A 23,356-nucleotide genomic window follows, 5' to 3' on the forward strand; every position below is an offset into this window, starting at 1 on the left:
GGCCGTGATGTGTCCTGGAGGTGAGGAGTACCATGGAGGGACCGTCTCTCTCTCTCTCTCTCTCACACTCACACACACACACACACACACACACACACACACACACACACACACACACACGAAGGTCAGGACTGAATAGGGAAGGAATCAAGGCTGGTCCTCTGGAGGGGGGTGGTGATAGCTCCAAGTGTCCTTTCAGGAAGAACTGACCTTGGGGCCAGCTCAGTGGGTGGGATAAAAATAGAACTCAGGTTCCTTTGGTCAGGAAAGGGAAGTAATAATTGGATGCTATAATTTGGATTTGGAACGTCACCCAGTGACCCATGTGTTGAAGGATTGGTCCCAAGGTGCTGCTGGGAGTGGTTGAGCCTGTGAGATGTGGGACCTAGAGGGAGTGAGGCCACTGGGGTCCCCCAGCCCCTCCCTGCTTCCTGTCTGTCTCTTGGCTTCCTGGCAGCCATGAAGTCAACAGACCCGCTCTGCCATGAACTCCTGCCAAGGCAACAGGGCCAAGCGACCCTGGTCTGAAACCTCTGAATCTTGTGAGTCGAAATAAACCGTTCCTCCTTTTCAAAAAGTTGACCACCTCAGGTGTTTTGTCACAGTAACAGAAAGCTGACTGCTACCCTGAAGGACAGGAAGTGGGCGGGTAAGTCTGCCTTCGCTGGAAGTCTTTTCCAGCCAGGGGCTGCTGCCTGGGGACACCACACACACCCGGACTCACCTGCTGCCACCGTGGGAGACAGCAGTTGTCCCAACATTCGTTGCTGCAGGATACAAAACTCCACTCTGCTTTTCATTAAAATGGCTTTCAGACCTTTGCAACAGTCTTCCAAACATTTCCAACAAAATAGGTAGAGAAATTTTAAAAAGAAGAAGCTAGAAAAAAAATATGCCAAGATTTACATCAATTTTAAAGTTCTGCTTATTAAGATTATAAACGATTGATTTTTTTTCTTGTATACATTTTGTTTTTTTTTTAATTTCCAAAACATTAATAAATTAACAAAAATAAAATAAAGAAAAATGATACAGTGAAATGTTTAAAGGCTTACACTTTGGAGTTGAACAGGCTGTAAGCCATGTGGCTTAGCACAAGGTATTTCATGATTCTGAAACTCAGTTTCCTCATCTGTTAAATGGGAATGACAGTATCCACCCCATAGGATTGTTGTAGGGACAGAATGAAACAATGTGATATGAAAAGTCCACTGTTTGCCCAGCGCAGTGGCCCACGCCTGTAATCCCAACAGCTCAGGAAGCTGAGACAGGAGGATCAAGAGTTCAAAGCCAGCCTCAGCAACAGCCAGGTGCTAAGCAACTCAGTGAGACCCTGACTCTAAATAAAATACAAAATAGGGCTGGGGATGGGGCTCAGGGGTTGAGGGACCCTGACTTCAATCCCCAGTACCCGCCCCCAAAGTCCACTGTTCCACCTTTGGTAAGGTCTCCATAATTGTCACCTCTTCAACTTTATTAAGGGTGACAAATTTTGGTCCCGTGAGGATGGATTAATTTTTGTAAAGAGTCAACAGTCTTTTACAACCGATTTGTTGATTCCTTTAATATTTACTAGTGTGTGCTAAGACTGGAACCATCCTGGGGACACATCAGTCAATACGACAAAATCCCTGCCCTCGGGGACCTCTCAGGCTCAGTGGGAAAGTGAGGGTTTTTTTTTTACCATCCAGGTAAGGCCTGGGGTTAGGAGAGGGGTGACAAAAATAGGGCCTGGCTACAGGACGGGACCCAGTGTTTTGGTACTCTTCGCCAAAGAAAGAGTCCAGAAATTATTTGAATGGTTTCCACTTGGAAGAACAACTTGGAAGAACAATTTGACTCTACAGGGGCTGGGATGTTTATTTAAAATAGAAACATTTCATCCTGCAGCTGAGGATCTGGGTTTGCAGAGCAGTACACGCTCCGTGTTCAGCACGGTCGGGGTGTCTTCGGAGCCTAAAGCACATCCAGATTTCCATGGAAATAAATAGAAGCATGTATGGCCCCACGGCTCTCGCCAGCTGCTGCAGACTGCTGATGTAAACTGTGCGAATCTTTGGGGTTTCCTTTTAACACAGCTATAATGACAGACACTGGGGATACTTCAGTGACTGTGTTTGAAATGAAACCAGAAAATGTTCAAGAATAAATAGGGGGGCTGGGAGGGGCTGGGGTGGTGGCTCAGCAGTAGGGCGCTCGCCTAGCACATGTGAGGCCCTGGGTTTGTTCCTCAGCACCACATAAAAATAAATAAATAAAAGAAAGGTATTATGTCCAACTACAACTACAAATATATTTACAAAAAAATAGGGGGGCTGGGGATGCAGCTCAGTGGAAGAGCACTTACCTAGCATGTGCAAGGCCCTGGGTTCAAGCCCCAGAACCTCAGGATGGAAGGAAAGAAGGGAGGCAGGAGGGAAGGAGGGAGGGCTGGGGGTGTCACTCAGTGGTAAAACACCTGCCTAGAATTTGCAAGACCCTAGGTTCCTGGTCAAGTCCCACACTTGTATTTGATTTTATGGGCACAGAAACTAAACCAAAGGAAGCCTCAGTTTGTTACATGTTTTTAAAATAATAAATAAATATATTTATTAAAAATATTATTGAATATAATAATACACACACATACAAATTGGTGAAGGAGGAATTAAGGTGGGAATTAAAAACTCTATGACTGAACAGAAAAATGGACAGCATAATGGTTGCATTAGTTATCTATTTCTGTGTAATGAATTAACCCCAAATTTAGTAGCTTAGGTCCAGGATCATGTATGCTCTCGGCTTCTGCTGGCCAGGATTGGGGGCTAGCCAGGTCCTGTGGCTCAAGGTCCCTTACAAGACAGCAATGAAGGTGGCAGGCCGGGCTGTGTCTCCTCCGAAGACTCGACTCGGGGTGAATCTACTTCAAGGGCAGCTCACATGTTGTCGGCAGGTTCGGTTCCTTATGAGCTGTTGCTGAGATGACTTGGTCCTTTGTTCTCCCTAGGGCCGTTGACAGGGCAGTTGGCTTCTCTTAGAACAAGCCAGTAGGAAGCAAGACAGAAACCAGAGCCTTTCTGTAACCTCCCCACCCGACAAAGCAACATCCTGTCAATCTTGACTTTATTCTATCCTTAGAAGCAAGCCACTGAGACCCGGCCACATCCCAGAAGGGACTGCACAAGGGCACAAATATGCAGACGTGGGCATTCTTCAGATGTGGAAACTGAAAATGCACATGACCAAGAGAAAGAAAGAAAAAACGAAAAGTACAGAAAGTACAGACAGGAGGGGCTGGGGATGTGGCTCAGTTGGTGGAGCGCTTGCCTCGCATAACCAGGCCCTGGCTTCAATCCCCAGCACCACAAAAAAAGAAGAAGAAAGAAAGGTAGGTAGGTAGCAGAGGGTCAGAAGCAGCAGGCGTGGTGAGCCTCAGGAAAGAATTTGAGCTCCATTCCAAGGGCACCCTCAGCTTCAGGTGGAGGTGGAGGGTCAGTTTTGCGCTTTAAATAGCTCCATCTGCTAAATCAAGAAATAAAAGAGATGTAAAGAAAACTATCAGGAAAAAAAATAGGTAAAAAGGAAATATTGTCCCTGGGCTGGGGACTAGGCTTAGGGAAGCAGCTGACTTTTTATCAGGAGCCTGTGTCCATGCACTGCCAATGGGGGCTCGGGGGTTGTTTTGGGTTGGTTGGTTGGTTGGTTGGCACAGTTCTGGGGATGGATTCCAGGAGCCCAGGCGGGCAGTCTACCATTGAGCTGAGAATTAAAAGGAAGGAAATGTAATAGCAACAATGTGGCACAAATCCTAAAGGGTGGCTGCCCCCGATGGTTCTGCAGGGGAGGGGCGAGAGGGGGCAGCTCTGACTTTATCTTCAGGCCTCTCTGCACACCTTCCCTTTCTCCTCCCCAGAAGGAGTGACTGATGTGACCAGAAGTTCGAAAGCAAGTCACAACCTCTTCTTCTCACCTTGGCCTTGGACATGAGCCTGCCCACTGAGGACTTGTATTCCCCCATGGCTCTTAAACAAAGGCTGGGGACTTGGCAGGCCCTGGGTGGGGTGCTGGAGGGGCTAAGGTTTAAACCTCACCACCTCTGTCCTTACAGAGCTCGTATTTTAGAGGGGAAGGCAGAGAAGGAGCATCTAGTCCAGTCTGGAGAAGGTCAAAGAAGCCTTTTTGGAGGAGGTAACCCCAAATCATTCAGCACTGATGCAGCATAAAGGGCAGGGTAGGGGGATCAGCAAGAAAGACCCTGAGACCAAAAAGTGAGGCACCTTCCTTACCACACTAAGGAGCTGCCTCGGGCTCCATTCTGAAGGTTATGGGTGAGGGCAGAGAGCCTAGGAAGGACTTTCTGCATCAGGTGACACAGCTGTATTTGTCCTTTAGACAAGCAGTGTAGGGCAGCAGAAATATCGACTGCACACACCACTGATCGATCGCCTGAACTTCCCCACAAGGCAACGTCACGGTGGCTCCAGTGCCACCGTGCTCTCATCCATCTTGGCGCAGGCAATGTGGAAATCTCACTGTCTACCAAGGTCTGATCAGAACCTCCAGCCCAGGAGTTTTGAGTAGTAGCAGGATTGTGAGATTGTGATCTGGCTGCAGCTTCGCTCTGTCAACAGTTTTAGCAAAATCCCCTTCCACCTGGGCTGGCAATTTAGAAAGAGCATTTCTGAAACGCTCTGTGGATGAAAGATGTTGCTGTTCTGGGAAAATGTGTCTTGTCTCCTGCCAGGAGAGGACAGAAAGCACTGGAATAGTTCCAAGAGATTCGGTCTAGAGAGGGAAGGAAGGTCCAACAGCTCTCCACAGTTCATTCTCATTCTCTCTCTCTCTCTCTCTCTCTCTCTCTCTCTCTCTCTCTCTCTCTCTCTCTCTCTTCTCTCTCTCTCTCTCTCTCTCTCTTTTTCTCTTTGTGTGTGTCTTGCCTTTTCCATTTTTACATTAGCATCAGTTCCGCACACCGCCCTACCTCCCCATCCTTTGGAAGATTAAGTGATGCTTCTTAGGAATATTATATAATTTACTAAAACTCAGGTAAAACACAGGCTTGCCCACCTGGAGTGAAAGGTATAGACCAGAAAAGTACAGACCAGAAAAGATCCTGTGGACTCCCCAGGACCCCCCACCCTCCTCTCATTTTTGCCTCTGAGCCAATCAAAGCCTGCCTGGTATATGTGTGATGGGTACTAAATGCTCTGTGAATCAATGAGTCTCTCTTTTAGAATTTTAAATCTGCAATGTCAGCAGAAAACCACATCCCATGTCCTCATTTTCACTTTCTTGGGGTAACACGGCAGAGACGGGAGAGGTTATGGGGGAATCTGGGAAAGATTCCTGCTCCCTGCCATACCTGGTGCCACTAAGGAAAGATTTCCTTCCCAGGAGAACAGATAGGGATGAATGAATCAGGACCCATTGTCCCCAGGACAGGCCTGGCCTGGGTGCCTGCCATGGTACGGCTGTGTCTATACCCGAGAGGAATAAGAACCCCCGACTCTGAAATCCCTGCCAGAGGCCTCTTCGTGCAAAAACCCACCTGCTTACCTTTCACTGTGGATGTCTGCCAGAGAATCAAGCTTCAAGCCGCACTTGGCCCAGAGCTGTCAGAAGCAACTTAGATCTTTCTACAGGAGGAGATGTGAATGGGTCCGGCATACAATGGAAGGTTAATTAACATTGGTCTGGAGATTTCATTTCCAGCAGGTGGTTACGCATCACAGGTTCTTTAAGTTTGTTCACAGCTTAGGGAAACAAATCCAAAGGCTTATAAAAAAATGCACCCCTTAACTCCCGACAACCCACACAATGTCCTTTAGCGAACACGGCTTACAATCTGAGCAGTCATCCTAGACCATGCAGCAAAAGCTGATGTTCCAGAAGATCAGAGAAAATCCTTGTAGTTAAAATACTAAATATCTCAGAGAACCTCTTGTTCCCTCCCTGTAAACCTTAAAAAGAAGAGCTATAATGGCAGACACAGAGGCAAATAGATTTAAACTTTGAGACCTTCGCCCCAGCTGCGTTTCCATGGGTGAGCCTGTAATCCCTGCAGTCTGGGGTTCTCCCCTCCTCCTCCTTACTGTTCTCCAGTGGGATCATTTTAAAAGAGCATTTAAAACCATAACTTTAAATTGTCTAAGATCAAGCATAAAATCAAAAACAAGGGGCTGGGGTTGTGGCTCCGCAATAGAGCACTCGCCTAGTACATGCAAGGCTCTGGGTTCGATCCTCAGCTTCACATAAAAATAAATAAAGGTATTGCGTCCAATCACAACTAAAAAAAACAATTTAAAAATCAAAACCAATATGTGATTTCCATGTGCCTCTATAAATAAATTGAAAATTCGTCTATTTATGTCTCTCCCAAATAAACATGACTGGAAATCAGAAGGGCCTGCGATGCCTGTCTTCAGGCAGATCCTAACAAGAGAGATCCCTGAGCATGTACTGTGCTAACATAGTGGTCCACCTGTCCCTGGCCAGGGGTCCATCCCATAGAAGCACACCTGGGGGCCAGGCTCTTCAGACGACTGAAGAATCTCTCCTTTGGCAACACCTGCTGTCTGCATGTCCCTTGACTTGGTATTTAAGGAGAACAAAAAGGGATATAAAACTGTGCCTGTTCTCTGCCCTGGGCTTCTTTCCTGCAACACCTTCAGAAGAATCAAAGTAAGGACTGCCCAGATCTGAGCTGTCCCTTAATGTTGGCTGACTCCAGATAGTGGAAGGTATATCTATCATGTTGAGGAAATGGGCCGATTTGAATGTATGCAACTTCAAGGCAAAGTTCAACTCCAGGTTTATGACCAAACAAAGTGCATTATTCAAGTGCAGTTGTTTTAAACCACCAAGTGCAGTTTAGTAAACTGTGACTGTTAACAGGTTATTCCATTGTACGCTCATTATTTTTTGAAAACTTGAGACCATGAGTGAATTAGACCAAACTTTTAATAGTTTTCATTATATGAAAAAAGTTGTTTTTTTTTTATTTATAGTATTTACTGAAATATTTTACACAAGGGCTAGGGCATACCTCAGAGGCAGGGGACATGCTTGGCATGCACTAGGTCCTGGGTTCAATCCTCAGCACCAAGATAAAAAGAAAAAAAAAATATTACACATGGAAAATTGCAGAAATCATGGTGTACAGTGAGTGAACTTTCGTCATGTGAACATTCACAGATCTAGAAAGAAAACATCACCAGCATTCAAAAATCTCTTTCCATTCCTTTGAGAAACTACCCTCCAAGGCACCCACTGTCCTGACCCCTAACACTATAGATCAGTTTCAACTTTACATAGTGGGATCACAGTGTCTACTTTTTTGGGTCTGCCTATAACTCACCAGTATATTTACAAAATACATCCCTGTTGTTGAATATAATGATGGCTGCTTAGTACTCTATTAAGGAAATATACCACAATTTACCCAGTCTACTATAGATGGGCATTTGGGCTATTATACAATGCTGAACAATGTTGCTCTGAACATTCTTGGGGAACATATGTATGCATTTCTGTGAGTCCATAAAGGAGGAGGAAAATCACTGGGTTTCCATTTGTATATCTACATTTTCATATCTCATATATTTACTTATGTATGTTTAAACCCATCATTTCTAAGGTAGATCCTTTTGCAGTGGCCTGACTTCTACTCAAGCTTCCCATCCTTACTCAAGTCTGAAAATAACCCTGAAATAAAAGGGGTAACCTGTGCCTTTATCATCAAGCAATGCTGGCAGTGAGTCTCTGATCAGGTAAATGTCTCCTGGCCCTGAAGTTCCCCCAATCACACACAGACACATGGCCACACCTACAAAAAGGTTTTTTGTCTTTAGGGTCCTTCATTCATGATCAGCTTTCAGGTAAGGAACACAGGTATCTAAGACTGCAGGGACGTTTGAAAAATGCAGTGCCATAAAATATACCTCTTGGCTCAGGGGTGACTTGGTACCTGGTTAAAAAATAACCCACCAAGGGCTGTGGCTGTGGCTCAGTGGTGGCACACTTGCCTGGCATGTGTGAGGTATAGGGTTCAGTTCTCAGCACCACACATAAATAAATAAAATAAAGGTCTATCAACAACTAAAAAAAATTTTTTTTAAAATCCACCAAACAAATAAACCATCTAGACTTTGGATCCCAATTTGAATAACTAATACAAAATAATGAGGAAATCTGTAAATATTCAGTAGGTATTGAATGTTATTATGGAGTTAATGTATTTTTAAGAGGTAATTGTTTATTTTTATTTTTTTTTTAAAGTTCTCTCTTAGACACTGAGGGCTGGGATTGTGGCTTAGCGGTAGAGCACTTACCTAGCATGTGTGAGGCACTGGTTTCAATTCTCAGCATCACATACAAACAAATAAATAAAACAGTTCATCAAAAACTAATAAAAATAATTCAAAAAAATAAATAGACACTGAAGTATAACAAATGAATTAATCAGATGTCTGCCTTAAAATAATGGGGCAGGGGATAGGAAGGTTTAAGTGAAGAAAAATAATAGCTATTGGTAACTGTTAAGCTGGATGATGGGTAGTGGGGTTCCAAAATATGATCCTATTTTTGTGTATAACTGAAAATTCCATTTTTTAAAAAAGGACAAGAAAAAAATAAGCCATTCAGTAATGAATATGCTTATCAGCCATTCCAAACAGCGGTTTGGGGTAACAGGCATTTAGGCAAGCCCCTCCACGTCCCAAAGCTCGCTCATGCAGATAAGAGAAAACCTTTGAGGGAGATTTCACTTGGGGTCTCAAAAAGCCCAGGGGCCGCAGACCTGTAAAGAAGCCTAAAAGAAATGGGGAAGGCAAGGACTCAACAGTTAAGGCAACTTTAACTTCTGTTCTAATACCTGCACGTGCTCTGGAACACGGCCCCTTTTGTCACTTGCCTATAAAAAATTAAAATATACAAAAGGTCTGGCATGGTGGTTGATAAATATTTGTTCTCTATTTCAATTTCTCGATTTGGCCCAGAACCAGTGATGCTTACATCTAAAACTGGCTGAGCTTGCAACCCTTCCACCCGGGTGCAAAGTGCAAAGCAACAGGAGGCTACACGCCGCTCAGGTGCGCACACAGCGCCCTCGTGAGCCGGGGAGAGGAACCGCCGTGGCCCCGCCCCGCCCACTGACGCCCGCGCCTGCGCAGAGACACCGCCCCCGAAGTTTGTTGTCATCCGTGTCCCGGACGCTTGTGGTGGTGGCAGCGGGACCGGGTTGCGGCGCCACCATGGCGGTGCGACAGGCGCTGGGCCGGGGCCTGCAGCTGGGTCGGTCGCTGCTGCTGCGCTTCACAGCCAAGCCTGGCCCAGCTTGCAGCTGGGGAAGGCCCGGCCCGGCAGCCGGCTGGGGCCGCGGAGAGCGCCGGGGCCGGGCCGCAGGACCCGGCGCAGAGCCGCGCGGGCTCGGACTCCCAGACCGCTACCGCTTTTTCCGCCAGTCGGTGGTCGGGCTGGCGGCGCGGCTCCAGCGGCAGTTCGTGGTGCGGGCCCGGGGAGGCGCGGGCCCTTATGGCCGAGCCGTCTTTCTGGCCTTCGGGCTGGGGTTGGGCCTCATAGAGGAGAAGCAGGCGGAGGGCCGGCGGGCGGCGCTAGCCTGTCAGGAGATCCAGGTGAGCCCAGGCTGCTGGCGCAGCTGCCCTGAGCTAGCCCAACGGGGCTAAGAGTGGAGGCGGGCCTGAGCCGCGCTGGGCGGGGCGGGGCGAACCCTGAGCGAGGCAGGGGCGGGGCTCGGTTCGGGGGCGGGGCTGATGGATGAGCCCTCATCCGGGGTTGGCTGGGCTATAGTTAAGGACAGATCCTGAACCAGATGGGGCGTGGCCAGAAGCGGAGGCAAATCTGGAGGCAGGCCCTGAGCAGCTAGGGAATTGGGAGTGGGGGGGGGGGGAGGCGGCTCTTGGGTCGCCCGGCTTGGAGCCGGGCTGCGTGCGGGATCCTGATCCGTGATTGGACCCTTCCAGGGGCGGGGCAAGCAGGACTTAATGCTTGGTTAAGGATTAAGGGGAGGAGCTTTGAGCTGGTGTTGGGGAAGGTGAAGGTTAAAGTCAGTTTCAAAACGTTCTGCAGATTCCTTGGAAATCACCTGTTAAGTTTGGTATATTTCACCATTGCGAATATCCAACACCTCCCATTTATTTTGTTTTCCTTCCTCAAAACAGATTTTAGAAGACGTGTTGCTAATTATAGCTCCAGTTACACCATGGCAAGTGGCTTTATATAATTTTTCTAAAAGTTTAATGTCAGCAAAGTCATACCACTCTTTTCTGAGGTAGTTGTCATCCCCAATTTTTAAAAAAATATATTCTTAGATGTTTATGAAGCTTTATTTTTATTTTACTCATTTATATGTTATGCCCAGAATTGAACCCAGGGCCTCACATTTGCTAGGCAAATGCTCTACCACTGAGCTACAACCCGAGCCCAGTCATCCCCAATTTCTTTGGAGAAGCACAGATACTCAGAATAAGTGATCTGCTCAAAGTTACCAGCTAATAAAGGCAGTGCATAAATTCTGGTTTTTCACAGTACATGCTCTTAACCACTGAGGCAGGCTGCCTCCCGGGTTAAGTGAAATGATTAGCCAGTAACATAGCTGAACCACAATAAAAACTATGAATGGCAGGAGAAAATAGACCTAACATTTAGTTAACATGTATAGAGTTATCCCTGGTAACTGGATATGACACATAGAGGTTCTTAGACTTTCTTAAATGCTTAAATAAATAGCCCAGAGACCTCTGATTCTGCTCGACCAGAGTTCCATAGTCAGGGTCCTCCAGACAGAACCAAAAGGGTGTGTATATTTAAAGGGATCTATTTTAGGACTTGGCTCACTGTGGGCTGGGAAGTCTAAAATCTGCAGGGTAGGCCAGCAGGAGCTGGCTGCAAAGCCAGCCAGCTCTGCAGTTCAAGCCTGAAGGCTGTTGGCAGCCAGAATTCCATCCTGTTAGAGGAAGGTCAGTACTTCTCCTGGAGTTTGGAACTTACTGAATGAGTGCAGCCCTGAATCTTACAGGTTAGGGCTGAGAGAGACAGGACGAAGGAAACAGCAGGTGAAGAACCAAGCAGTATTCCCTGATTTCCAGCCCAGTTCTTGTTCCTCATCACCAGAGTGTCACACGTTTGCGCTCTCACTAGTTTGGAGTGACATATGACATCTGGCTTAATCCTCAATCTCAATCCTTGTCTTTTGCATGGCTTAACTGGCAAAAGCCAAGGGTGGGAAATTCAATACATTCTGCTTAAAATTAAAGAGACCTTTTTCCTTTCCCAGGCTCACCATTCACACACCCTTTTCTCACACTTCATCCTCCTGTGTCTTAAATTTTTTAACTACCCATTAATTTCACATTAAAAATTCAGGAATATGACTTCTTTTGAACAAAATCAACCATAGCTGACCATTCTAGTACTAAAAGTCTATGTGGTCAGGCTGGAGTAGGATCATAGCTGTTCCCTGTTTCTAGATGAATGCATGTTTTGTTTTGTTTTGTTTTTAAATCCAGTCATAAACAAGGCAGAAGGCATGGGTATATATTGCAGAACAGGAGATATAGGTACCAGATTAACCACTTGTGAAATACACATTTAAAACATAATGAATTCTTTTCTGCACATTTATTAGAACAGCTAAAATAAAAAATGACAGTACCAAATTTTGGTGAGGATGTGGAGAAACTGGATCTCTTATATGTTACAGTGTGTGATAATATAAAATGGAAAGTAATTTGGCAGTTTCTTACAAAACTAAACACATTTACCACCCACCTTCTCATTGTAGTCTTAGGCATTCACCTGGAGAAATAAAAACCATGTTCACATAAAACCTGTTGTATACAAGTAGCTGCTATGGAAAACAGGATAGCAACTCCTCAAAAAAAAATCAAAAATATAATCAGCATATCCAGCAATTCCATTGATTAGACACCCAAAACTTTAAATCAAGGACATGAACACATTCAAGGTAGCAGCATTGTTTACAGTAATCAAGGTGGAAGTGAGCCACGTGTCCATCCATGGATGAATGGAAAGGTAATATGAGGTATATGCACCCAGTAGAATATAACTCAGCCCTAACAAGGAAGGAGATTCTGACATGTGCTACAACATGGATGAACCTCAAGAATAAATAGTGTATGATTCCACTCATGAGAGGTCTCTAGAGTGTCAGATTTGTAGAAAGTAAATCATTTGTTATCAGACACTGGGGAAGAATGGAGAGCTGTTGTTTGGTGGATACAGAATTTCAGTTTTGCAACTGGAGATGGATGGTGTTGATGGCTATACAAAAGTGTGGATGTACTTAATGCTGCTGAACTGTATACTTGAAAATGGTTAAGATGGGGGCTGGGGTTGTGGCTCAGGGGTAGAGCGCTCACCTAGCACATGCAAGATGCTGGGTTCGATCCTCAACACCACATAAAAATAAATAAAATAAAGGTATTGTGTCCAACTACAACTAAAACAGTATTTTTAAAAAATGGTGAGATGGTGAGAGGCTGAGGTAGGAAGATCTGAAGTTTAAGGCCAGCCTTCGCAACTTGTTGAGACCCTGTATCAAAATGGATAATGAAAAGAGCTGGGGATGGAGCTCAGTGGCAAAGTGCCCCTGGATTCAATCGCTCAATCCCCAATACCATCAAAAAAAAAGAAAGAAAGAAATGATGGTAAACTTTGTTATGCAGATTTCACCACAATTTAAATAAATGGAACTTTTTTTTAAAAAAAGATCCTAAACACAAATTATCATAGTAGCATTATTCATAATATCAAAACATTAAAAACAGCCTAAATGTCTTTCCACAAGTGAGTGGTTACACAAACTCAGGTACATCCATGATGAAGTACTACTTAACAGTAACACTAGTCACCTGTAACTATAGGCAATTTAAACAGCAGTATGCTTGGTGGAAAAAGCCCCCGAAAGTTACATACTGTGTGATCCCATTTCCATAAGTTCCATGACATAGAAACTACAGAGGTGGAGGACAGGTTAGGGGTTGCGCAGGGGCAGGGGCACGGCTGATGATGCAGATACAAAGAGCGCAGAGGGTTCTCAATTTTGAGGTGAGGGAAGAGTTCTGCATCTTGATTGTGGTGGTGAGTACATGAATCTGCACATGGCTGAAACTGCATAGGGGGTCTCTCTCTCTCTCTCTCTCTGCAAGTTTAAACAGTGACAACTGAGTAAGGGCCATAGTTAACAGTGTACTAATGTGACTTTCCTGGTTTTGATATTGTACTACTGTTACAACAGTGGAAGAAGCTGGGGGAAGGGTACAAAGAACACTTAGTACTGTTTTTTCACAACTTCCTGTGAGTCTATAATTATTTCAAAATAAAAAGATATACACACAGAGAGATTTCTCAAAACCTGGTTGATATGCAATTACTGTACAAAATATTGATTGTGCTCCATAGAGTTTATAAACTCATTGGCAAGCCACTATAAACTTGAAATCTGATTAAAAAGTTCAAAGTTATAGTGAAAGTGTAGTAGCATATAGTACTTGAGGAATTTTTCAGCAGGAAGGCTGCCATGGGCTGGGACTTCAGGGCTGGGTTAGAGGCTGAGTCGGAGCCCCAGGCAGTGGGGACAGGGTAGCAAGGAAAGGTAGTTGAGGGGTCAGCTTTGCCAGCTTGGCAAAGCTCTAGGACCAGACACAGTCGTCCCTTGGTATCCAGGGAATGGGTTCCAGCACCCCCCCTCAGGGTACTCGAATGTTCAAGTCTCTCCTAAAATGACAGTATTTGCATAAAACCTCTGCACACTTTTCTGCATATTGTAAATCATCTCTGAACAACTTATAATACCTAATATGATGTAAATGCCATGTTTATAGAATAATGACCAAAAAAAGGTTCAGTACAATGCAGTTTTTTTCTGAGTACTTTCCTTCTGCAGTTGGTTGAATCCAGGGATGCAGACATGGGGGGCCGAGTGTATTCAACGGCTCCTGGTAGGTTTGTGAGTGGACAGTGACATGTGGAAGCAATGTGGTATGATCTGGCCTGGAGCCAGTGAAGGGATCATGTGATCACGGCAAGTGTGGAGATGGGTGCCCCAGGGGCTCTGCCTAGGAACATACCAGCTCTCCAACCTGGTGCTCGTGAGTGATTGACCATGGAATTGGAAAAGGGCATCAACAGATCAGACCATCAAAGGGCAAAGGCAGAGCCTGGGTGACTGGAGAAATGACGTCACCACCACCTGAAGCAGGGGACAACCCAGATTTGGGGGAAACAGCCCTCTCTTCCTCAGCACTGTGCCTCTATCTGTCCTGTCAGAGCTCTGGTGGGCCTGCAGAGCCCTCCCAGGAGGAAGGAAGACCAGATGATGACAGCTCAGGGATGGTCCCCATCTCACCCGCTTGTCTTCCCAAGCCATCCCAAGTGAGGTCACTGTTGCTCCCGCACTCCTGATTGGCAGGCGAGGGCTTCCCAGAGGAGCTGCCTCCACAGTCCGATGCCCAGGTCACAGCTAGCAGGTTGAGGACAGCCAAGGGGCATGTACCGCTGCAGGACCCAGGAGCCCTGGCCTCGCGGCTGACTGGCCACGCTGTGCTGGGCTTGAGCAGGTGACCCCAATGAAGTGAAAGAGTGTGAGAAGGATTGTTCTGAATGAAGAGATGCAGGATGGCCTCAACACAGGACAAGCCGTCAAACTCCACGCTGTTCCTCTCTGACACGGCCCTGGGCCAGGGCAGGCTCCTGGCTCACAGTGCATTCTTTTCTCCTTATAGGCAATATTTACCCAGAAAAACAAGCCAGTGCCTGACGCGCTGGACATGCGACGCTGGCAGGGCTTCCGGCTGGAGGACTATCTGATAGGACAGTCCATCGGCAAGGGCTGCAGCGCTGCTGTGTATGAAGCCACCATGCCCACCCTGTCCCAGCACCTGGAGAAGGCAGAGCCCACCAGCGCTCTTCCAGGGAGAGGCCCACAAGGAGAGGAAGGGGAGCAGGCTCTGGGAGCCCCAGCCTTCCCCTTCGCCATCAAGATGATGTGGAACATCTCGGTAAGGATAGGGCCTTTCCTCTCCCAAGTAGGTATTTCTCAAAATGCTAATCACAGCGGACCTGGCGGAGTCTTTTTCCTGGAAGTACCTAGGAAAAGACAGAGGTTCTCCACAGGAAAGGGGCCCGTGTGGTTAGGCTTCCTCGTCCTCTTTTGAGAATCAAGCTAAGTTTCTCCAATTATAACCTCTCCATAGCCCACCTAGGGATCAGGTTCAAAGGTAGAGTTAGCAAGTCAGGATGGGGCCAGAGAGTCCGAGGTTCTTTTCAGCAAGTCCCCAGGTGACGCCAGGGCTGCTGGTCAGTGAAGCACACTTTGAGTAGCAGGTGCCTAGATGGGTGTTTAATTCATTTCTGGTCACCATATGGCCACTCTCCCTTCCACCTCCACCCTCCCCTTCTGTGACCTGCCTCGAGGAGAGGAGGAACCATGCTCCTCTGCTCTGAACCCCGTTAGCCCCACCTCCAGATTAAAGGCTTGCTTGTCACCTCCCTGCTCTCAGCTCTCTCACAAGAACTCAAGGCTTTGGGGGATTTAAGAGTATTTTTCCTCACAAAACCAAAAGATTTCTATTTAATGTCTTAGCTTTGCCATTGAAAGATGGGTCCAGAAAATTAATCAAGACCCAGGGTTCTCTCTCCTGCCCAGAGCATCCTTCCAGGCTAAAGGGGACAGCAGCTCATGCTGGGCCCTGGAGAGTGTGGTTTCTTGGTAAATTTTGGGTGTGAAGGTTATTAGGCTGGGTCAACAGCTAACAAGCAGTTGAGTCCTTTGCACGTGAAACCTCCAGTCTTGGAATCAAACTTCCTGGTGGGCATGGCCGGTGTCGCGTTTGCAGAGTAAAGGACTGCAGATTGTTATGTGATTTTCTTGGTTCTTAACAGGCTGTGCAGTCCTGAGAGTTGTTTGTAATGCAGTGGGTAAAATCAGGTGCTCTTCCTCCTCCTGGGGTTTCTGTGTTGGGGGATGTGGAAGGCTGCCCTGTGATCCTGAAAAATTAATCCAGTTGGAGCTTTTCTGGCTCTAGTCTGTCTGCCAAAGGGAGCCTGCAAAATGAGACTTAGTGACCCAGTGGTCAGTTTTGAGCTGGTGGTGACCAGAGGCATCCAGGAGAGGAATAAGCATCCCGCGTCCTGGCCATGCTGGCCTCACCTCCTGCACCTCACCTGCCAGGGGCATGGGACACCTCCTCTGATTTGGCATGGGTAGCGCCTCCCCTCCCTCTCCTGGAGGGAACTAGTTGTGGCCTGCTGCTGCTTATATTATCTTGAAAGTCAAAGCCAAAGCTAGGCAGCAGCTGTACTGGCAACCCACTTGGTCCTGTGTAACTGGATGCATTTTGTGGATGTTTTCCAGGCGGGCTCTTCCAGTGAAGCCATTTTTAGGAAGATGAGCCAGGAGCTGGTCCCAGCTAGCAGAGTGGCCCTGACTGGGGAGTATGGAGCAGTTACTTACAGGTAAGCTCTCCTATGCCCACCATAACCACTGTGGATTGAGAGAAAAATCATCACCAGTGTCCTCGCACTCGGTGTGTTGACTGTGCCACCCATCAACCACATCATGGTTGATGGATTTTCAATTAGTGGGTAATTCAGCTTGAGAAAGATTGAGGATCCTCTGACCCCAACTAGTGATGTGACGGCTCATTCACATTGGAGCAGGTGAGAGAAGGGCATCCAGACATGCCCAGTGGGGATGCGGAGAGTAGATGCAGTTCTGATTCCTACAAAGCAGTGCACAGGTGCAGCGCCACCTCGTGGTGCAAATGAGCTCTCTTCCCATAAGAGGAAGCCCCAGTAACATCTGCAGGCACCTAATGGTGCCAAGAGCTTTTAAAAAGCAAAAGCAATGTATTCCCGCAGGAGTTCTCAGTGCCGAAGCAGAACCCAACAAGCCCAGCCCAGTAAACTCTAGAAGAGCACATGTCTGGTCGCCAAGGGAGGGGGGACACTGTAGGGGCAGGGCCACTTGGGCTTCTCAGGGGAACAATCTGAGCTGTCCTTGGGAGGAGGAAGGGGCGTCACCTACGCAAAGGAGCAAAGAAAAATGCTTTCTCAGCAGAAGGAGGAGCAGGTGGATGGCAGCCCAAGAGTCCCATCTGCAGGCCCCGGTGAAGCCTCGTTCACACTGGGGACGGAGGAGACACTTGTGCTCCCCTTAATGTCTGTGTCTGGCCACTGCAGCTCTGACAGGAGAGCTGCTTTATAGGTCTCAGTTCTGTAAAAAGCAAGAAGCCAGAGTTAGGAACCTAAGGGCTCCAAGTGGAAAGCCATTGAGGGCTCGGGGGCTGCCTTGAGGCTGAGTGTCCTGTGTCACTTAGTGGCTAAGGTGGCTTAGGACGTCCCTTCCCTGCAGCCCTTTGTTGGGAGAAGGGACTCCTGAATGTCAGCTGCTTGGGCCCAGAGTGTCTGCAGGTGGCCCCTTTTGTGATGTCAGCAGACTTGGTGCTGCCACATAGCTGTGAGCATTACGTCACCTGCCCAGACCCTCCTTCTGCAGGGGTCCCTGTCATTCCCTGGGTTGTTGTCATGGCATGTGTCACCGCTGGCTTGAGGTTGATGTGCCTGTGCCCGTGTCCAGCTGTACCGTGGAGCACGACCCCCCTTCCCCATGGCTGCCGAGAGACAGGAGGCCGTGGCAGGTGTGTTAGCCTCAGAGCTGTGGACTCAGGACAGCCTTTGTGACAGGCCCTCACCACTTCCCCCACCTATGTCTCCTCTTCCTCTAGTACACCAAGTGCCTCAGGACCTCCTGGGGATGCACCTTGCAGAACTTGGGCCGCTGCAGGTCTCAGCTGAGCCCCAGCCCCACATACCTCCCTGGCTCAGCCCAGTCCGCTTCAGACACCTGGCTGGGCCCCACAGCTTCCTCTGTGGGCCTCATTCTCCTTCTACCCAGTGACCCGAGGGCAGGAACTGTGCTGCGTAGAGTAGGACGAATGACATAGGAGAAGGAGCAGCACAAGGACATACCGTGGACATGTCCACAAGGCTCGGCGTGCACAGGGACGGGGCGAGCCTCGCCTCTCTGCCTCTCTCCTTTCTCTGCTCACCTCTGCCCTCCGCAGCCTCCTCTCTTCCTCAGCCTCCCTCTTCCTCCCGTGGCTCTTCTGTTTCTGCCAACCCGAGGCTGCTCCCCTCTTGGCTTCCATGGCTCCATCATATCCCGTGGTGTCCTTCCTCCTCAGCTCCACTGCTGACTGGCAGGCTTCCTCATCATGCTCCTAAGTAAAGAGAGAATCTACGTGTCCTTTTCCCCACTAACCACTCAGACCTCAGATGTGCCATAGGCTCACTGCCCTTGAGGCAGGTGGTCACCCTTGGTCCAGTCAGCAGGCAGAGCCATCCTATCCAAAATACAGGCCCAGCCGGGCACAGTGGCTCACTCCTGTAATCCCAGAGGCTTGGGAGGCTGAGCCAGGAGGATCACAAGTTCAAAGCCAGCCTCAGCAGCTTAGCAAGACCCTAAGCAACTCAGGGAGACCCTGTCTTAAAAATACCATGGAGATGACTTAGGCAAGGTCCCTGTCCTTACAGAGCTAAAATAATTACTCAATGAGCATCGCTTTCCTGTTAGGTCACAAACCCATAAAGGTAGGGCCTCTGCCTGTCCTCAGATTAGCTCCGCCACACACTAGCACAATGTCCAGTACACAGTATGAAAACAGTAGACATTAGTTGAATCAAAAAATTGTAACAGTTAGGGCCTCAGTTGTGGCTCAGTGACAGTGCGCTTGCCTAGCATGCATGAGGCACTGGGTTCGATCCTTGGCACCACATAAAAATAAAAACAAATAGAATAAAGGTGACCATCTACAACTAAAAAGAAAAAACTTTAAAAAAAAATCATAACAGCCAATATTTGCTGTTTGCTCTGCTGAATGTGATTTTGGGTACTTTATGTGTTTTAACAACCTCATGCAGATGTTACTACCTTAGACCCCTTTGCACTGTAACTTGGCCAAGGACCCACAGCACACACCTGCCATTCATACCCAAGATGACACCAGGGTCTTTCCACCACTGTGTTCTGCTACATGAGAGGGATGGAGATGGAGGGAGGGACAGATGGGCTGAAGGAGGGATCGGGGGAGCCATCAAATGTGGTCAGTCATCTGCATCAGGGTTTTGACCCCAACATCACATACAAAACCTAGAACATGGCAAACGTGTAAATATTTAGTAAATAAATAAGTAGATAAATGAAAACCTGTATTTGCTGTGGCCTTAGATCATTATCTTTCCAACTGGTGTCTCTGATACATGTGTCCCATTTGGCTGAATAGAAAATCCAAGGGAGGTCTCAAACAGCTAGCTCCTCACCCCAACATCATCCGGGTTGTCCGCGCCTTCACCTCCTCTGTGCCGCTGCTGCCGGGGGCCCTGACCGACTACCCTGACGTGCTGCCCCCTTGTCTGCACCCTGAAGGCCTGGGCCATGGACGCACGCTGTTCCTCGTTATGAAAAAGTAAGCGGCAAAAAAGAGGGGGCTGGGGTTGTGGCGCAGTGGCAGAGCATTTGCCTAGCATGTGTGAGGCACTAGGTTCCGATTCTCAGCGCTGCATATAAATGGATAAAATAAAGGTCCACTGATGACAAAAAAAATATTAAAAAAAAAAAAAAGAAGTGGCAGGACCCAGGAACTATCTATCTTCACGTTGGGAGTTGGTCCCTGCCCTCAGAGGCTTTCCCTGGGGCTTCAGGATTAGGGTTAGGGTTAGGGTTAGCATTAGTGGCGCAGAGTGTGCATGGACCTGGCTTTAGGATGATTTCTCTTGAAAACAAATGTCACCTTCAGAACACTGTTCACTGGTGCTCCTGGCGCTTCTCTGTGGCTCACCTGGCCCTGAAACAGTAGTTCTTCCTCCCCCTCGGCCGAAGGAACTATCTCACCAACACTCTGAACAAGTGGAGCCACAGCCCTTCCTAATGTCAGCACAGTGAGAGAAAAAGGAAATAAAAAGCCCTCGGGAGGGGAAGAGGAGAGGCCTGATCCTAACTGACCTAGGTGCTGGGGCCATGCTGGATGACGGCCACAGGTTCTGTCACCTCCCACCAGCTACCCCTGTACCCTGCGCCAGTACCTGCGTGTGAACACTCCTAGTCCCCGCCTGGCCACCATGATGACCCTGCAGTTACTGGAAGGCGTGGACCATTTGGTCCAGCAGCGCATCGCACATAGAGACCTCAAGTCGGACAACATTCTGGTGGAGCTGGATGCAGGTAGGCTCTGGCCTACCCTCAGGCACTGCGGGGAGCTGGGGCATTAGGACCCTCAGGGTCCGCTTTGATTCTTATGCTCTGTCCTAAGTCATCTTATCCTCACTTTGCTCCATTCACAGGAGACAAGCAGCCCCTCCTCCAGAGGCAGGCTCTCTGTAACAGCTCCCAAGTCCCTCCCCATTGCCCACTTCTGGAACAAGAACCTAGTGCTGCATTTATTATTTATTGTATTATTATAAAAAACTTTATTTGAATTTTTCTTGAATAAAGTAGAAGAAAGATGATTTTTGGCTCAATAAAACAAAGAAAACAAAAAACAGTTTTCAAATAGCAAGAGTTGTCCAAGTGCCAGCCCAACTGCCCCTGGAAGCAATGAGCCTCCAATCCCAGAAGCATTCAGGCAGAAGCCACGTGCCCAGGATGCTGCAAAGGAGATTCACACATCTGATAATTCTTGAAATGGAAGATTTAGAAGAATTAAATGTGCAATTAAAAGACTAAAAAACCTAGCTTTTTAAAGAAACCATTTGAATTCTTTTTACAAATAACCAATTCCTAATGCACCTGTTTTTTAGATTTATTAGGGTTTCAAATTCAGATGCAAGACTCCTGGGGTAGAAGTGTCCTTAGGGATCATTGGAGCCAAGCCAGCTCCCCTGGTCTTGGGACAACCCCAATTACCAGAAAATCAATCATTAGACAGTTACTTAGATGGAGGCCAACTTTTATCTAGTCCTTTGCCTGGGGACTCTGTGGGCCTTTTCTCCTGACTGGCACCTCCGCGTCCCTGGTGTGGCTCTCCTATTCTGCTCTGGGTGAGCCAGCTCCATCCAGGCCTTGCTGGTCTGCACTCCTGGGCCAGTACAGTCCCTGTTAGCTCACTGACCCATATCTTGGTGGCTCTCATAGGGACCTGAGAGGTTCTGAGAGGGAAGAAGGGTAAGAAGGGGTGGCTTACCTCTGCCTGCTCCTTTACAGATGGCTGCCCCTGGTTGGTGATCTCTGATTTTGGCTGCTGCCTGGCTGATGAGCGTGTGGGCCTGCAGTTGCCTTTCACCAGCTGGTATGTGGACCTGGGCGGGAATGGCTGCCTCAGGGCTCCAGAGGTGAGTCTCACCATTAGCATCCTCCTTCAGAAGTGTTTCACCATGTTCTCCGTAAGCGACAGAAGAGACCCCAGGTTCCCTCCTTGTCACGGTGCTTTAACCTGGGTCTCCCTGCTGTTCCCAGTGTCTGTTTTGCCAGCATCCAGTTGGCAGCCTCAGCAGATCCTTCTAGGTCTAAGCCAAAAGTCACTTGATCCTGGGCTCCTCTGAGTTCAGATTAGCCCCAGGCTTGGGTGACAACACAGGAGCATGAACAGGTAAACCTGCCAGTGGCATGACCTCTCATCCTCCACTTCCCGAGCAGGTATCCACAGCCTGTCCTGGCCCCAGAGCAGTGATTGACTACAGCAAGGCCGACGCCTGGGCGGTGGGAGCCATCGCCTATGAAATCTTCGGGCTCGCCAATCCCTTTTACGGCCAGGGCAGGGCCCACCTTGAAAGCCGCAGTTACCAAGAGGCTCAACTACCAGCACTGCCCGAGTCGGTGCCTCTAGACACCAGGCAGCTGGTGAGGGCATTGCTCCAGCGAGAGACCAGCAAGGTGAGGCTGTCCCCCGGCTCTCAGGGTGACTCTGTGGATCTCAGTTCACGCTCTAGAGCAAACTCAGACTTGGATAAATGCTAAGGCACCAGGCAGAGCCTCTGTACTGCACAGGTAAAGGCCAAGTCCAGAACACGGATCTATTTTGAATGAACAGAAGCAAGGGAGCTGGCCACCAGATCTAGTCAGAATTCCAGCAGTTCAACTCTTCTTGGCTTTTTAATTGTTTTACTTTTAGCTGTGCCAGGGATTCAAAATGGGATCTCACACATGTCGGACGAGTGTGCCCCCACTGAGCTGCATCCCCAGCCCTTCTGGGCTTGTTTAGTTTCTTAGCTACTCAGACGGAAGAGGATGCATTTTTGAGAAATGGTTAATGGAGACGTAACCTATGCAAATAGCTGAGATCTAAACAGACAGATGTGAGAATACAACTCCAGAGCGGATATGGAAGTTACTGTAAAGAGACACAAAGGCCAGTGTATTTGAAGCCATATTGGAGCAGCAGGTGCACTCCTTAGTGGAAGGAGCTGAGGCAGCCTCAGCCGCTGTCGCACCGCTTCCTGCTGACCTCTCGCTGCACAGGGCCTGCTGTCTTGGTCACAGCAGGTGCTCAGTAAAGGCCTGTTAGACTAGTGCCTGAACCCAGTTATCAAGTGATGAGGGCTGCATACCCCAGCCTGGTACAAGGGACCATACAGAGCCATACCCACTGGCCTTCCGTGCCTGAAGGCCATCCCAACGCTGCACGGGCGGCCATTCGCAGCTATACATTTGCAAAGGCCTGGAGCCTGGGCAGAGCTGCCAGTATGTGTCAGCAGAGGGAAGGGTCTCAGGAAGGGGCAGGGCAGAGGGAGACTTGGATTGGGGCCAGAGAAGGGACACTAATAAAGTAGGTGCTGTCCTGAGCCTCAGCTTCCCTTCCTCTTGCAGAGACCATCTGCCCGAGTAGCTGCAAACGTGCTTCATCTGAGCCTCTGGGGCGAGCACATCCTAGCCCTGAAGAATCTGAAATTAGACAAGATGATTAGCTGGCTCCTCCACCAATCAGCTGCTGCCCTGTTGGCCAACAGGCTGGAGAAGAGCTGCGTGGAAACAAAGCTGAAGGTGCTGTTCCTGGCCAACCTGGAGTGTGACGCGCTCTGCCAGGCTGCCCTCCTCCTCTACTCCTGGCGGGTAACCCCCTGATGGCTCTGTGCCAGCTGGTGTGTTAGTAAAGGACTCAGTGGCATCTGTGTGGTGGAAGTGTATAGTGTCAAAGGAGGGTGGGGGTCAGAGGACAAGCTGGCGCAGGGAGGCTGGTCAGCCAGGGAAGGCCTTGGGTTTGGTAGGAACTACTTGAGTCAAAGTTCAGTTTGCGGCCACTACCTCCAGCCGTGCAGGTTTGGATGAAGCTCATGCCCTCTGTCAACTTGGCTTCTCCTACCTGTAAAATCAAGATGTTGGTCTCTATCAGAAACACCCTCTGTA

The 23,356-nt window shown here is 48.3% G+C and overlaps 1 protein-coding gene and 1 long non-coding RNA gene across 3 annotated transcripts; one reads left to right on the forward strand and one right to left on the reverse strand.

Moving 5' to 3' along the window:
- Nucleotides 1-2,552: 2,552 nt before the first annotated feature.
- LOC110599094 (uncharacterized) lies at nt 2,553-9,070 on the reverse strand. 2 transcript variants are annotated; one of them, XR_002485023.3, is made up of 4 exons: nt 8,310-9,070; nt 7,025-7,073; nt 5,536-5,732; nt 2,553-3,501 (listed from the first exon to the last, which is right to left on the reverse strand). It is a non-coding gene; the product is annotated as an uncharacterized LOC110599094 (long non-coding RNA). The 2 variants fall into 2 exon arrangements; XR_013427562.1 differs by having other exon boundaries at nt 7,025-9,070.
- A 160-nt stretch (nt 9,071-9,230) lies between these two features.
- On the forward strand, nt 9,231-23,117 carry Pink1 (PTEN induced kinase 1). The gene is made up of 8 exons (XM_005317547.5): nt 9,231-9,611; nt 14,742-15,017; nt 16,373-16,473; nt 19,302-19,484; nt 20,076-20,239; nt 21,218-21,345; nt 21,650-21,886; nt 22,820-23,117. Exons 1-8 carry the CDS (start codon nt 9,231-9,233, stop codon nt 23,072-23,074), a joined length of 1,725 nt encoding a protein of 574 aa, XP_005317604.1. The 3' UTR covers nt 23,075-23,117.
- Nucleotides 23,118-23,356: the final 239 nt, after the last annotated feature.

This window comes from Ictidomys tridecemlineatus, chromosome 11, assembly GCF_052094955.1.
Source record: "Ictidomys tridecemlineatus isolate mIctTri1 chromosome 11, mIctTri1.hap1, whole genome shotgun sequence".
Lineage (NCBI taxonomy): Eukaryota > Metazoa > Chordata > Mammalia > Rodentia > Sciuridae > Ictidomys > Ictidomys tridecemlineatus.